The sequence below is a fragment of the Lepus europaeus genome, chromosome 2 (assembly GCF_033115175.1).
Source record: "Lepus europaeus isolate LE1 chromosome 2, mLepTim1.pri, whole genome shotgun sequence".
Lineage (NCBI taxonomy): Eukaryota > Metazoa > Chordata > Mammalia > Lagomorpha > Leporidae > Lepus > Lepus europaeus.
In genome coordinates this window covers 11,219,317-11,235,192 of record NC_084828.1, presented here as the reverse complement: position 1 = coordinate 11,235,192, position 15,876 = coordinate 11,219,317, and the positions used below count along the sequence as shown (strand labels likewise).

The following is a 15,876-nucleotide window of genomic DNA, read 5'->3' as shown; positions in this document are numbered from 1 at the left end:
GGACCCAGCTATTCGGGCCTGCTGCCCCCCAGGGCACACATTAGAAAGGAACCTGGAATCAACAGGGAGCAGAGCCCTCGGCTGTGGGATGTGGGTGTCAGGTACCTGCTAGGCCAAATACCCAGTGCCCAGCATTCACTCTAGTTTTTTTCTTTTTTCTTGCAACCTTTAAGTCACCTCAATGAAGTCCAAGCTGTAGTTACTCCAATGCCTTTCCAGTTGGCCCCCTTTAAAAATCATCCTCTTCGACCCCCACACCACCCTCTGGGGGGGGGGGTCCATTTTCATCAGGGAGGGCTGGAGCCCACACCTGGTACAGATCAGGAGGAAGTGAGAGGTGTGCAGCGACATGGATGTGGAGCTTGCCCAATCTGGAGTTCCTGACTCGACCTCCCCAAATCTCGTCTGCCTCCCAGAGCCCCCGTGTGCTTCCCAGGCCATCAGGAGGTGGGCATGGACCCTGGGTCCGTGAGCACCCTCCATTGTCCAGCCCCATCCTCCCGGTCCGGTCTCACCCAGCCCAGAACCGTCCCTCTGTTACCACTGTCTCTCCACCACCTCCCCAGGATCCATCTCGTGTTTCAGCCACTGCTGTGCCCCAGCCGGAGATGCCCTTACCGCCCCCACCTCTCCTCTCGCCCACCCTCAGCCCTCATGCTTTCTCTGCCACCTTCCCTGCTCCACCCACTCGCCTTGACCCAGATCTTCCCTGAATTCCCTATCACACATCACGATGAGCGCATGGAGAGACCAGTGCTTGAACACACAGGTGCTCTCCCTGCCCCGTTACACTGGAGACTCCTTGGGAGCAAGGTGTGCATCGCAATCCCCATTAAGACCTCCCCCAGAAAGCCCTAACCCATAGCCATGGAGCCCTACCTTGTAGAGTTAGTGTCCCATGGGACACTGGGTCTCCCCATTGATCATAAACCAGAGAGCAGCACCTCCCTGGCTTCTGGCCCTCGCTTCTGGCAGTTTCTCCGAGAGTGTTGATGGCAGTCAGTTCTGTACTGGCTTGGTCTTTCCCCCCCAACTAGGCTGTGGGGTGGGCCAGGCAGGACACATCAGTCTCATTTTCACTGCGGAATATAGCCAAGAACCCAGCCAAAGCCTGTGCTTAGGAAAGCATCGCTATGGAAAACATCAATTCTCTTGGGGCCGGCATAGCAGGTGAAGCCACTGCCTGTAGCGCTGACATCCCACATGGGCACTGAGCCAAGTCCCAGCTGCTCCACTTCCAATCCAGCTCCCTGCTAATGCACCTGGGAAAGCAGTAGAAGATGGCCCAAGTGCTTGGACCCCTGCACCCACGTGGGAGACCCGGATGAAGCTCCTGACTCCTGACTTCAGCCTGGCCCAGCCTACAGCAGTTTGGGGCATGAACCAGCAGATGAAAGATCTCTCTCTCTCCATCTCTTCTTCTCTCTCTGTAACTCTGCCTTTCAAATCAATACATCTTTTAAGAAGTAAATAAATTTGTTTAAAAAACATATGAATTCTCATAAAAAGATGAGAAACTAGGAAATGAGCTTGTTGGTGACAGTTCTTCATTCTTCTTATACCCCCATACTATCTATTGGGTTTCCTGTCTCCCCCAGCTGGAATCGAGGGCAAATCTACACAGGTACCAAAGTGGAGCAGTTGGCACACAGGCTGTTGTGTTGTGTTGCAGAGTCTGGAGACGACCAGCACCCCGATGCCCTTAGGCCCAGTTCCACTGGGTGACAAGGACACCTGCCACTCTGGGCAGCTTCCATCGCCTGTGACAACACGAGCGAAGACCTCATTCCTGCTAGAGGAAGTCGCCGTGCACCTCCTGCCTCCGATCTCTCCCACCTATTAGTGAGGCCCGGAGCGCAGGGACTTGGCTGCCATCGGCGGTGGCTGTGTCACCTCATATGCAGCTGCTGGCCCCCAGGGGCAGAGCGGCAGAGGCGCTGCGCACTGCAGGCTGTTGATGGCCTTGAGGGGGCTGCGTCCTGTGGCTCCGTCCATCAAGACCCCAGGACAATGGCTGGAGTGACCGGCCAGGGACAGGACCCCACTCAGCCGCGTGTGGCCGCTGAAGGACAAACTCCTATCCGTCTCTCCCTTTTTCATACCAGCTGTCCTGACTCCAGCCCCCCGCCCTCTGGTTGAATAGCCCCTCTCGGCTACCTCTGGGAGCTGTATGCTTGATGGACGCCCACGTCCCGCCCTGGCCAGTGGGATTTAATTAGTCTTGGGTGCAGTGGACACTGCGATTCTTTTTTTTTTTTTTTTTTTTTTTTTTTTTACAGGCAGCGTGGATAGTGAGAGAGAGAGAGGGAGACGAGAGAAAGGTCTTCCTTTTTTGCCGTTGGTTCACCCTCCAATGGCCGCTGTGGCCGGCACATTGTGCTGATCCAAAGCCAGGAGCCAGGTGTTTCTCCTGGCCTCCCATGCGGGTGCAGGGCCCAGGGACCTGGGCCATCCTCCACTGCCTTCCCGGGCCATAGCAGAGAGCTGGCCTGGAAGAGGGGCAATCGGGATAGAATCCAGCGCCCCAACCGGGACTAGAACCCGGTGTGCCGGCGCCGCAAGGTGGAGGATTAGCCTGTTGAGCCACGGCGCCAGCCTGACACTGCGATTCTTAAAAGCTCCGTGGAGTGCTCCATGGTGCAGGCAGACTCGGAGGCACGGCCACCCTCTGTGCTACACGCGGCCAGCTCTATGATCCGCCTGAAGTGCAGCCCACGCCTGCGCCTGAGCTCCGCCACGGTGCCTTCCTGCCCACTGTGGCCCACACGGTGGCCCCGACCTGCCCACGAGGAAGCTGGACCCGCAGTGCTGCAGAACGGGGTTTGCTTAGAGATGACGTCTGTACGGTGGTGATTAAGTTAAAATGAGGCTGTTAGGGGCCCTTGTCCAACCTGACCTGAGTCCGCATAAGAAGAAGGAGTTTGGCCCCAGAGCAGAGCAGGGATTGGGATGCCCGGAAGGAGGACTATGCAAGGACACATCCAGAAGACGCCCATCTACCTGCCAAGAGAGCCCTCAGGGGCAACTGGCCCTGCTGGCGCCGTGATCCGGGGCTGCGCGCTCCAGAACTGTCAGAAATGTACCTCTGTCCTTGGAGCCACCCGCTCTGGGGCACTGTTCGAGGCCACATCCTCCTGCTTCCCAGTAAGGCAAGACGACTCACCGTTAACAGCAAGGACCCTGGGGCCACACTCCCTTTGCCATTTGAAAAACAGCTTTGGCCGGCGCCGCGGCTCAATAGGCTCATCCTCCGCCTGTGGCGCCGGCACACCGGGTTCTAGTCCCAGTTGGGGCGCTGGATTCTGTCCCAGTTGCTCCTCTTCCAGGCCAGCTCTCTGCTGTGGCCCGGGAAGGCAGTGGAGGATGGCCCAAGTGCTTGGGCCCTGCACCCGCATGGGAGACCAGGAGGAAGCACCTGGCTCCTGGCTTCGGGTCGGCGCAGCGCACCGGCCATTGGGGGGTGAACCAATGGGTGGAAGGCCTTTCTGTCTCTCTCTTACTGTCCACTCTGCCTGTCAAAAGAAAAAGAAAAACTCTTAGCTTTATGTATTTGAAAGGGAGAGTGACAGAGAGAAAGAGGTCTTCTACCCACTGGGTCACTCCCCAAATGTCCTCAACAGCCAGGGTGGAGCCAGGCCAATGCCAGGAGCCAGGCACCCCATCCAGAGCTCCAGAGCTCCCACGTGGGTGGCAGGGGCCCAGGCGCGTGAGCCATCATCCATTGCCTTCCGGCTGCACAAGCAGGAAGCTGATTGAAAGCGGGTAGCTGAGATCTGAACCGTGCGCTCTGATGTGGGATGCAGGTGTTACAAAAGGTGGCTTAACCCACCGTGCTGCAACAACCACCCCTTAAAGTTGGTTTATTTATTTTAAATATGTGTTTGTGTATTTGCAAGGCAGAGCTACAGAGACACAGCAAACTTTTCTCCACTGGTTCACTCCCCAAAATAGCCACAACAGCTGGCACCAGGCCAGGCTGAAGCCAGGAGCCAGGAACTCCATCCTGATCTCCCATGTGGATGGCAAGGGTCCAAGGACTTGGGCCATCTTCTGCTGCTTTTCCAGGCGCATTAGCAGGAAGCTGTATTGGAAATGGAGCAGCCAGGTCTCCAAAGGGACTCTCAATATGGGAGGCTGGCATTGCAGGCAGCAGCTTTACCTGCTATGGCACAATGCTGGCCCCTGTTTATGTATTTATTTTTTTAATTTTTATTTGAAAGGCAGAGCAAGAGAGAGAGTTTCTCTACCATTTAACAACTGAGGCTTTGGTAACTTAACCACTCCGTGCCTCGATTTTCTTGTCTCGTCAATGGGGGAATAGGGGAGCTCCAACTTAGGACTATGGGTGAAGACTCTCATCCTCAAATCTGAGCGAGTTCACTATAAGGCAGTGCAGCTGTGAGCTCCCAGTGGTACTCCATGTCAGTTTGCCTTACTCCCCACGCCCCGCCTCTGCCTCCGTCTGCCACACCCCTCCCCGGGTGCTTGGCGCCAGGCTCACCACACCCATCTGTGCTCACTGGAGCCCTCTTTACGGCCTCCCCCCCCCCCCCATCCCTGCCGAAGGAAGACTGTCTCTGTCCAGCTCATGCTGCTACGACAGGTCCCGACACTGGATGACGTCTACAGAAAAGAAGTAGATTTGGATCTTGGCTCTGGAGGCTGCAAAGTCTGCAATCAAGGAACCGCCTCTGGGGAGGGGCGCCCTGGCTGCATTGCCCCGTGGCAGAAGGCATGGTGCTGAGAGAGGGCAGAGAGAGCAAGGGAAAAGGGGCTGAGCGCATCCCAGATGAGAGACCAGCCCCTCCCTACAGGGGTGGCATTGATCCATTAGTGAGGGCTCAGCCCCACTGCCTGCAGGACACCGCAGGACCTGTGGTAGACTGGTGAACCCCAGCGACGCCCAGCTCCTGACCCCTCCTCCGGACCCCTGCCGTCAAAACCACTGCCTCCTTCCTCGCACTTCCGTCCTAGCCCCTGGGTCTGCCTTCGTACCCCACAGGCTGATACCCAGGGCATCTGGAGCCCTGAAGGGTATTGCACACGGAGAGAAGGCACTCGGGAAGGGGACAGAAGCAAAGGTGGGGACATCGGCGGGGCCAGGAACCAGCTAAAGAAGGCTCACGTCGGGGAGCTAACATTGTGCTGGAGTCCCAGTTTGAGTTGTGAAGCCGGGAGTGAGGTGCCGGCCCCACAGCGTCTTCGTATTTATGGGAGCTTGCCGGATGACTGATCCCTGGGAGGACTCTGGTTTTCCCCTTTCTTAGCCGTCGTTGAAGTGCCTGGGAGGCCGGATTCCCCTTCTTGGGCAAGGCAAAGCTTGCAAGGGAGCTTTGCTGTTCACGCTTCTGAGTGTGGCTCCGTGGAAGCACAGGAGAGCCCCAGGACACGGCACCACGGGGCTCCAAGATGGGCCCCAGTGGGAGGCTGGGCTCAGGTGCACACGGGCATCGGGGTCTTTGGTGCTGTTGGAGGCATTCCCCTACCCGCGCCGCGCTGTGCCGTGCTCCTCCGTGCCCGCTGGGTCTCCAGACCTGCAGTAAATCAAATCGTAAGGATTCACAGCTCTGAGGTCTCAACCTGATGCCCTTTAAGGAGTGCCTGGAAACCTGCAAGTATCAGTCGTCCTGGGACGCTGGTGCCTCCAGCCGGCTGCGGGGACCCGAACCCCTTCTCCATCACTGAAGCCCAGCACAGGGGCTGCTTGACAGCAGGGGCCACAGCTCCATTGCTCCAGGACCCCACGGCAGAGTGGAGAGCTGTGGTGTGTGACCAGAGGGATTCTTTATGCCCTATCACATGGGCTACCTCTGTTTTTCCTACCCGCTGAGGTCGAGGAGAGCACCGTTAGACTGACTCCACCCTCCCCAGGCGAGTTGGGTGCAGCCCTGGGGGTGCAGGAGCGCCTAGCATCTTAGGGAGAAGCCTGCAGTGTAGACAGGGGCTCTGGGAGGGAGCCCAAGGACCGTGCCTCCTGCTCGCTGAACACCATTCAGCAGGGGGATGTGGGCTCAATGTCCCCAGACGTCGGTCTGTCCTCTCCCTTACGTGGAATTCCACTGCCCGGCTTCTGTGTTACCTGCCGTCCTGGTCCTCCCACATCATTTTGTCTCCAAAATGACTTGGCATCATGGCCTCCACGAGCCGCCCTTGCTGGCTTCCCCTCTGACCTCCCACAGCGCCTCCCATGCTTGCTCACACCCAGTGCCCCCACCCCCACGATGGCTCCGTCTCCACACAGTAGCACTGAGATGGCGGGGCCTTTGCGGCAGGTGGTAGGGCCACAGGTTCACCAGCTCAGGAGAGATCAGTGCCCGCCTCCCGGGAGTGGGTTGGGTCTCACAGGACCCCATCAGTCCAGTGAGAGAGCGGGTTACTGAAAAGCAGGTCTGGCCTTCTCAGCCCACTCTCTTCCTTCCTCCTGCGCCACGTGGGCTCCACCTGGGCAGCTCTCTGCTCTCACACATGCACCTGCCGCGAGATGCCATCTGCTGTATTGTGACCCAGCCCGAGGCTCTTCCCAGATGCAGCCTCCAGAACTGTGGGCCACAATAAACAGATGTTCTTCTTCTTCTTTTTTTTTTTTTTTAAAGATGTATTTGATTTATTTGAAGAGCAGAGTGATGGAGAGAAGGAGAGATGGAGATCTGCTATCCGCCGGCTCACTCCCCAAATGGCTGCAACAGCCAGGGCTGGGCCAGGAGCCTGGAACTCCACTCAGGTCTCCCACTGAACTCAAACCGCTGCCCATATGGGCTGTCGGCATCTCAGGGGGCGGCTTAACCCATGGCACCGGAATGCCGGCTTCAACTCTCTTTATAAAGTACCTTCTGGGGGCCGGCACGTGGCATAGTAGGTTAACCCCCCGCCTACAGCACCAGCATCCCACATGGGTGCTGGTTCCTGTCCCAGCTGCTCCTCTTCCTATCCAGCTCTCGGGTTATGGCCTGGGAAAGTAGCAGAAGATGATCCAAGTACTTGGGCCTCTACATCCACATGGAAGACCTAGAAGAAGCTCCTGGTTCCTGGCTTTGGATTGGCCCAGCTCCAGCCATTGCGGTCATTTGGGGAGTGAACCAGCAGATGGAAGACCTCTCTGCCCCCCCTCCCCATCACTCTGTCTCTCAAATAAATAAACTTTTTTTTTTTTTAAAGAAAGTACCTCTCAGACTAAGGGCCTCTCCAAGGAGCCCTCTGCATGAAGAACCCCTGCTTTTTTTTTTTTTTCCCTAAAGCTTCATTTATTTATTTTTATGTATTTGAAAGGCAGAGTGAGAGAGAGAGAGAGAGAGAGCAAAAGATCTCCCATTCACAGATTCACTCCCCAAATGCCTGCAACCCCCGGGTATGGGCCAGGCCAAAGCCAGAAGCCAGGAGCTCCATCTGGGTCTCCCGTGTGTGTGTCAGGGGCCCTAGCACTTGAGCCATCACCTGCTGCCTCCCAGAATATGTATAAGAGGAAGCTGGATCAGAAGCGGAGGCAGGCCTCAATCTCAGGCACTCTGATATGGGAAGTGGGCATCCCACCTGGCGGCCTTACACACTGCACCACAGAGCCCCTACTTCCCTGTGTGTCTGTGGCTCCACCATCCACAGAGCTCCCGGGCCCATTCCTTCATGGTCACTATTTTTTTTTTTAAAGATTTTTCTATTTGAAAGGCAGAGCAAGAGAGAGAGTGAGAGAGAGGGAGATCTCCCACCCTCTGGTTCACTCCCAAATGGCTGCAACAGCTTGGGTTGGGCCAAGCCAAAGCCAGGAGCCAAGAGCTCCATCCTGGTCTCCACATGAGTGGCAGGCACCCTAGTGCTTAGACCCCCTTCTGCTGCTTTCCTAGGTGCACAGCGGGAAGCTGGATTGGAAGCAGAGCAGCCAGGACTTGAGCTGGCAGTCTGACATGGGACGTGGGTGTCACGGGCCACAGCTTAACCAGCCGTGCCACAACACTGGCCCCAGACGCTGTCTATTTTTAACCGAGTTTTCCTGCTGAGCCTGCCCCGGGGACAAGGACAGTATTTTGCTTTTTGCTGTGTCTCTTGGACTTCATAGGAACTTACTACATATTTCTTGGCCACTTTGCTGTATATCTTGGCCCTCGCCTGACAAGAAAGGGGCCTGGTTGTTTGCTTTGCTCAGCGTCCAACTTGCTGTGGGGTTGGTTTGGCTTCCAGAATTCTGTCTTGGGTTGGGAAAGGCAGGATGACGCCTGTGGATAGGAGCCAAGTTCACCTGTCACCCTAAGTGCTCCTGTAGCTTTGAAATTTTACAGTATGGGGAGGGGGAAGGTGGTCTTCAAGGAGTTCCTGGCAATGCACGTTAGGAGAAAGCTATGCATGGATCGAGAAATATTTTGTGTGCAAGTACACCTTTTAGTTCCACTTTGCACGAGTTTTCTTTGAGTTACCCTCATCCGCCCGTGTGCATCGTCCGAGTTGGGGAGCAGATGAGTGACCCGAGCTGAGGTAGCCCTGGGAGCGACAGTGGAGACCAGGTGCCCCTGTTTTGGGGAGAATTCCCCCCACTTTTCTTCAGAGCTCCAGACTCCAACTGCAGCTCTCTCCATGATGTCGCTGTGTCATGCGTGGGCTGGGCATTGCATGTGGGCTGTTGGGGAGGGAGATGTTGGTAACTGGCAGAGGTGGGGGCAGTGTTACTGCAGCTGCCGGTGGATGTCACAGAGCCCCTGAAGTCCCATCCTTGCACAGCCGTGTCCGTGCCAGCTCATCTGCTGTCCGTTAGCCTCTCGTGCCTTTGCGCGCGAGGGAGACATCAGCTGTGTGCACTCCCGGCGCCCAGCGGGGGCGAGGTGCCGCATCCCTCCACCCCTGAAGACAGGGCTCTTGGTGGAAATGTCTTGCCCGAGCTTTGAATGGTGAAGTCTTAAAAATCTCATGGCTTTTCTAAATATTAGATTCTCAGGAGAAGGATCTGGCATTCCCGGGCAGGAATTTTTCAAAGTAGCCACGAAAGTGGCTTGGAAAGATAATTCCAAGCCAGCGTGGTTGGCGCAGCCTGCAGAAGTGAGTCCCCCACCAAACCTGTGCTTTCTGTTGTGTGCTGGGTCCAGGAAAGGCCAGCAGGGTCACCCCCTTCCTCCCTGCACCGCCTCGGGATGGAGTGTGTTAGGGCCAGCAGCCCCGACTCACTCAGTGCCCCCCGAGCCTCTCCCCCCCCCCCCCAGCCCTGGCTTGGGGTTTATGGAGCTGCCCCAGGCAGGGCATCAGGCGACAGCCTCAGGGACCTGGCATTCCTGGACCAATGGTCCAAATTTCCCATGGCCCATCCTGGTGTGCTGCGGCTCTGCCTCTGAGCTGCGTGGCAGCTGACACCACGTCCAACTCAAACACTCAGAGGAGCGGCTGAAACCCAGAGCGAGTTGGTCACCTTCCTTCACAGTCCTTGTTTCCAGGCACTCTGAGCTGTCTCCCAGCCACCTCTTACCGCAGAGTGTAGTCGGGGTCTGGGTAACACTGGTGTTTCTCCATGGGGTGCTGTTGGCGTTCGGGGTGGCCCGTCCTCTGTCTGGCACATTGCAGGTCATCTAGCAGTTCGAGCCCAGCCTGGCAAATGCTGACAGCCACTTTGTCATTAAGACAGCCAAGAACGCAGTCTCAGCCCCGGGGCATGGCAGGTGCTGCAGGACCATCACCAGAGAGAAGTTGTGTGGTTCTTTTCTTCACGCAAGAAAGAATTCAGGCGTGAGACAGAGAGCCGAGTGAGAAGGTTTTATCTGGGACAGGGCATACATACGTCAGAACGGAGGACAGAGAGAGAGTGCCCAGTCGCTCGGACTGCAGGAGAGCGAGGTTGCGTGGTTGAATGGAGAGAACACACCTGGGCAGGCCAGACAGGCATCTCAGCAGAGAGCAGAGAGCTGCGCGCAGTCTTTGTTTGGACATCGGGGTTTATAGGGAGTCTCTTTACCCCTCTCCTCCTTCTCCAGGACAAAGCACTTGTTGGGTGTATATAAGCAAAATTCCTCTCTAAATTTACCACTGAGGTTGCCAGACAGGGGAAATCTTGCTGGCATTGGCCAAGGGGCTCCCCCCTGGGGTGCCGGCCTTGGAGGAAGGATGCTTATCTGGGACTGCCTGGCAGGTTATCAGGGCCTGGGCAGGACTTTGAAATGTAAAATGCTGGGCTTCTGTGGGCTAATTTCTAACTTCCTACCTAACAGGACCTTCCGCCTGGGATGGGAGACTTCCAATCTCAACCTGGTGGCAGGGTGGGAGGAACCCTCAGTGCAGGGACACAGGGACAGGGCAGGAACCCAGGCTCCTCAACTGTACCCTGGGCGGTGGATGCCTTTCTCCGTCCATCCTGCATCCCCAGCCCCCAGCCCAGTCGGCCGCAGACTCGTGGGAAGATCTCAGGAAATCACTTGTCGAATGAATGAATGAGGTCCATGAGCAGGACACAAGGCCTCCGAACCCAATAAATGTGTGTGCAACACGGGAGTGTGTGTGTTGTGTGTTTGTACACGAGCGTCCATCGGGTCCTCCAAAGGCATCGTGACCTCAGGGACATTCAAATGACTTGTCCAATAGGTGACTGCTCCTGGTCTGGCATTTGCATTACCACCCTGTGTTTGTGTGTTTAGAACTACTGCTCGCTGCCTGGCTTCGGTTTTTAAAGATTTATTTGTTTGAAAGGCAGAGTTAGAGAAAGAGACAAAGAGAGAGAGAGAAAAAGCTTCCATCTGCTGGTTCACTCACCAAATGGCCACAACAGCCAGGGCTAGGCTTGGGGCAAAACCAGGAGCCAGGAATTCCACGCTGGTCTCCCACGTGGCTGGCAGGGGCCCAAGGGCTTGGGCCATCTTCTGCTGCTCTTCCCAGGCCAGCAGCAGGGAGCTGGATTGGAAGCGGGGTAGCTGAGACTTGAACTGGTGCTCACATGCGATGCTGGAGTCACGGGCATCCACTCAGCCCTGTGCACCACAACGCTGGCTCCTCGGTGCCTGATTTTTAATATCCCAGCAAAGGGCACATCCGGGAAACTCCTGAGGGGACCGCTTCCGTAAGAGGCACCCAGGTACCATCACACAGGGGCTCAGTGGGGCCTGGAACAAGCAATGCCTCACTCACAGGAGAACAGAGTAGAAATAAGGCAGGAACGGGCTATGCTCCCCACCACCATCCCCAAACTTGAGCGCTTTCTGGGTGAGAAGTCAAACAAATTGGTGACGTCACTCGGCTTCCCTGAATGAGTTGAGCCATGGTGACTCGCTTCCGTCCTGGGAGTTCCTTGTTGATGCAGCTGTTTTAATAAAAGACCGTCAACGCCCCGAGGCAGGAAGAACAGCTGGGCCACACTGGTGGCGCAATGGGGCACAGATCGGATCAGACAAGCCGTGCAAAGGTTCGCACTTGCCTGTGGCCCCGGGGAACCGTAGCCCCGCTGCAGAGGGCTGTGAACAAAGGCTGTGGAGGGGTCACCACAGTGGTGATTCATGGCTCCTGCTTGTCCTGCATCCTGGGGCGCACCTGTCCCGGCAAGAGAAGCTACATCTTCTAGAAAGGGTGACTGGCCAGGGTGGGGGGCTGGAATTAATCTCTTGAGCACTTGCCAAAAAGTCTATGATCCCATGTACCCCAGAAGGATCATTTTATTTGCAGAAGCTTCTAGCACAGAGACTCGATCAGTCAGAACCCAGGTACCCCACCCCCCAGCAGGGGGAGGAGGAGAAGTTGAGGAACCCCTGGGAGGCCAAGGCAGGCTTCTAAACCACGGAGAGCTTGTTACATCACAGGTTCCCTGCCTCCAACCCCAGGTATGCGACTCAGCAGGGACCTGATCATTTGCTTCTCCAGCGCGGTCCAAGTGAGACTGCACCTGCCCAGTGGGAATCAACCACACTGGCCCCAATAGGGCTTTTTTTCACCGTGCTCCATTGCGCCCCCTTGTGGGGAGAGGAGGGGATGAGAAAAAGAAGTGAATGGACAGCGCGGCCACAGTAACTGGCAACCAGGAAGATAAGAAGTTGGGAGACCACTGGCCTGGAAGAGGTGGGCCCAGGCCTGCACGTGAGGTCTCCTGAGAACTGAGCCTCCCCACGTCTTATTCCACGGTGCCCGGGGCAGGGATAAGCTGTGAACATTTGAAACAAATGAGCGCCCAGCTGAGTTAAGTGAGCGGAGGCCAGGGAGGCACTGACTCGGGGTATCCTTTCTGGCAGCCTTGGCCTTGGTGGCAGGCGCTGCTCAGCTTCCCCAGGGGCTGAGCAGCGAGCGGCCTTGTTCAGGACTTTTTCCACCACTGTCCGAATACGCCCCACATTTTTAAAAAAAAAAAGTTTTTTATTTTTATTTTTGATTTATTTGGAAGGGAGGGTGAGAGAGAGAGAATTTTCCATCCACTTGTTCACTCCCTAAATGGCTGTGACAGTCAGGGCTGGCTGGGCCAGGCCAAAGCCAGGAGCTGGGAGCCCCATCCGGGTCTCCCACATGGGTACAGAGGCCCAAGCTCTTGGGCCATTTTCTGCTGCTTTCTCAGGTGCATTAGCAGGGAGCTGGATCGGAAGCAGAGCAACTAGGACTCGAACCAGTGTTATATGGGATGCTGATATCATAGGGGATGGCTTAACCTGCTGTGCCACAATGCTGGCCCCAGGATATGTCCCATCTGAAAGGCAGAGTTACAGAGAGGGGGAGGGAAAAAGAGAGAGAGGCAGAGATCAGTCTTCCATCTACTCATTCACTCCCCAAATGGCTGTAATCACCAAGGCTGGGCCAGGACGAAGCCGGGAGCCAGGAGCTTCATCTGGGTCTCCCATGTGGATGCTGGGGCCCTTGTACTTGGGCCATCTTCAGCTGCTTTCCCAGGCACATTAGCAGGGAGCTGGATTGGAAGTGGAGCAGTCAGGATTTGAACTGGCGTCCATATGTGATGCCAGCATTGCTGGCGGTGGTTTAACCAGCTATGGCCAGCACTGGTTCCAGGTACACCTCACATTTGTCTGGTCCCCAGGCCCATCAGGATTCTCAGCACATGTATCTCATTCCCCCAAAACCAGCCTTGGGTAACCCAATGTCCCCCTGTGGCTTGAGGCCAACAGTACTGGTCGGGGGTAAGACCCAGCTTCTGGGGTCCGTGTCTCAGGGCTCGGCTCCACTGCTTAACCACTGCTTAGCTGAGATATCGGGGGTGAATCAACCTCTGTAAACCTCAGTTTTCCCATCTGTAAGCTGGGGATAATTATAGATTAACATATGAGCTTTGAAAGCAATCATCATTGGGCGGCTCTTAGCACAGCTCTTTTGTCCTCAGGAAAGTAGGGCCAATTGTTACTAATTATTCTAATGTTATTTTAGTTTGTTTTAAAGCATTTAGTTATTTATTTGAAAGGCAGATTGACAGAGAGAGAGAGAGAGATGCCATCTGCCGGCTCACTCTCCAAATGCCACAACAACCAGGTCTGGGCTCGGCGAAAGCCAGCAGCCAGGAACCAGGAACTCCCTCCTGGTCTCCCACGTGGGTGGCAGGGGCCCGAGTCCTTCCATTATCCCCTTCCTTCCTGGGTACGTTAGCAGGAACCTGGATGGAAAACGGAGCCGGCAGGACTGGAGCTGCAATCTGATTGGATGCTGGCTTCGCAAGCTGTGGCTTAACCTGGTGCCTATAAAATGCAGGGATGTGGACAGGAGTGTGTGGCCTTTGTTACTTTCTATGGCTTCATAACAAAGGCCCCCAGCTGGGAGGCTTGAAACAACAGGGATTTGTAGTCTGAGATAAGGTGCAGGCAGGGCGCTGTCCGGCCTCTGTCCTGGGCACTGTCTGTCCGGCCTCTGTCCTGGGTGCTGTCCGGCCTCTGTCCTGGGCACTGTCTGGTCTCTGTCCTGGGCATTGTCTGGCCTCTGTCCTGGCGCTGTCTGTCCGGCCTCTGTCCTGGCTGCTGGCTTGGCTGTCATTCCCGTGCTGCTTGCCTTACAGACCATCAGTCTCATCTCTGCCTCTGTCGTCACCCGGTGTCTCCTGTGTCCGTCTGTGTGTCTATGCTCTTTTTAGAAGGGCTCGCGGCTCACCCAAATAGAGTATGACCTCATGTTAACTTGATGACATCTGCAAAGACCCCCAGTCCCCAGCCAAGGTCCCTCTCCCAGGTCTGGGAGGTTAGTAGGATCTCTCATGGGGGACACAGTGGAGTGTGCCACACTGCCGGCCTGCAGTGAGGCACCCCACGACAGGTGCATTTTTCCCCTTGTACATCTTCTACGGACTCCTCCAGGCCGTGCATGCCCCTAGGCGTGAGCCATCTCCACCACTCTGCTGCGGCTCCGAGTCTGACGCCGGTCTTTGGTGAGAGGCAGCCTCACCATGGGCTTCCACAGCCCGGGACTGAATGGCCGCCACCGCTTGTGTCTTCCAGGGTGTTCAGACTTGCATCTCCTGGATATGTTGACCCCGACGGAGAGAAAGCGACAAGGCTACATCCACGAGCTCATTGTCACCGAGGAGAACTACGTGAACGACCTGCAGCTGGTCACAGAGGTGAGCGCAGTGCTGGGTGCTGGGGGGTGGGCACGGGCAGGGGGCGCGGGGAGGCAGGCGCGAGCCTGGGGCGCACCTCTGAGCCTGGGACCCCAGTTCCGTGGGAGAGCCTTCCCCGGGAGAAGCAAATCAGACTCTGAGCCATAGCCGAGGGGCGGAAATGGCTGCCACCTAGGGACACGGGCGGCCTGGAGGAGTAGGTAGAAGTACAAGAGGCAAAATGCAATGAAAAGATCATGCGGTGCGAGGGAAGTCTGACATCTGGGCAGAGCTCTCCCACGGAAGCCACTCTCAGGTGATGCCACAGAGGTGGTCCCGTCATGGGGTGGCCACCTGGCTGCTTGGGGTCACTCCTGGTGCCCCTGCGCCACCTGCCACTGGGAAGGTTTCCTCCCATGTGCCCGGGAGCCCCCTGGCCTGTTCTGTGCTCCCAGGGAAACTCAGCAGGGCCTTGGGCCCCACGTCCAGAGGAGGAGAAGATGCAGAACTGGGCACCCCCACTTTCCACTAGCTCTCCCCTGATTCATGTAGGAACTAGAAGGATCTGCAGAGCTGGGGCTGATGGCCGATCTACAGCTTGAAAAGTACTGTGGCAGTTTCGAAGCCCCCCAAACCCCACCCACCACGAGCCCAAACCATCACAAGCCCACTTCATATGAGGGGCTTAGCACCCCGGAGAGACTTGGCTGGGCTGGCCCGTGTTGGGGGGAGTACAGGAAGGGTTGCTGGCCCCCAGGGCTACACTAACTCATGGATGGCACTGGTGCAAACTTGAGACACTTGTCTGTAGTTACCTATACGTTGGAGATGTCTAGAATGTGTCACTCCCTAAGATAGGACACCTTTGTGCAGTGTGGGTGGGGACAGAGCTGTGGAGTCGGTCCCTGAGGTCACCCAGGGTAGCGCTGCTTGGAAGAGGCCCCGCTCCCCTGCCGCATGCCTGAGGCTTTGTGCACGAGCTGCCGGAGAGAAGGGAGGGGCAGCCACACCCTGGCGCACCTCTAAACCCCTCCTCCCTGCGTCCTGGCCTCCCCCTCTTCTCACCGCCCCAGCGGGCAGGAGAGATGGCCCAGCCTGCCTGCAGAGGGGGCCCAGAACGCCCAGTCTGGCAGCGTTGGAGGAGGATCGGGGCTGGCCTCCCCGTGCACCTGCTGGGGCCCCTCCCGCCCGCCTGGCAGAGGCGGCGCCCTTGCTCTGCCGCGGGGAGAGTGCGCGCGCACCTGTTTGAGTGGACCGCTAACTGTTTGCTTTCTGAACTGCTTCATTTTCTGCATCTGTAGATTTTTCAGAAACCCCTGATGGAGTCTGAGCTGCTGACAGAAAAAGAGGTTGCTATGATTTTTGTTAACTGGAAGGAGCTGATTATGTGTAATATCAAGCTACTGAAG

At 56.6% G+C, this 15,876-nt stretch overlaps 1 protein-coding gene across 1 annotated transcript in view; it reads left to right on the top strand.

The window, feature by feature from the left end:
• The window catches only part of ITSN1 (intersectin 1), a 222,842-nt gene that overhangs the window by 180,403 nt on the left and 26,563 nt on the right, over positions 1 to 15,876 (top strand). The window contains exons 30-31 of the mRNA XM_062205735.1: positions 14,367 to 14,488; positions 15,769 to 15,875. Coding sequence (XP_062061719.1) covers positions 14,367 to 14,488; positions 15,769 to 15,875 — 229 coding nt within the window. The remainder of the gene's footprint in view (positions 1 to 14,366; positions 14,489 to 15,768; position 15,876) is intronic.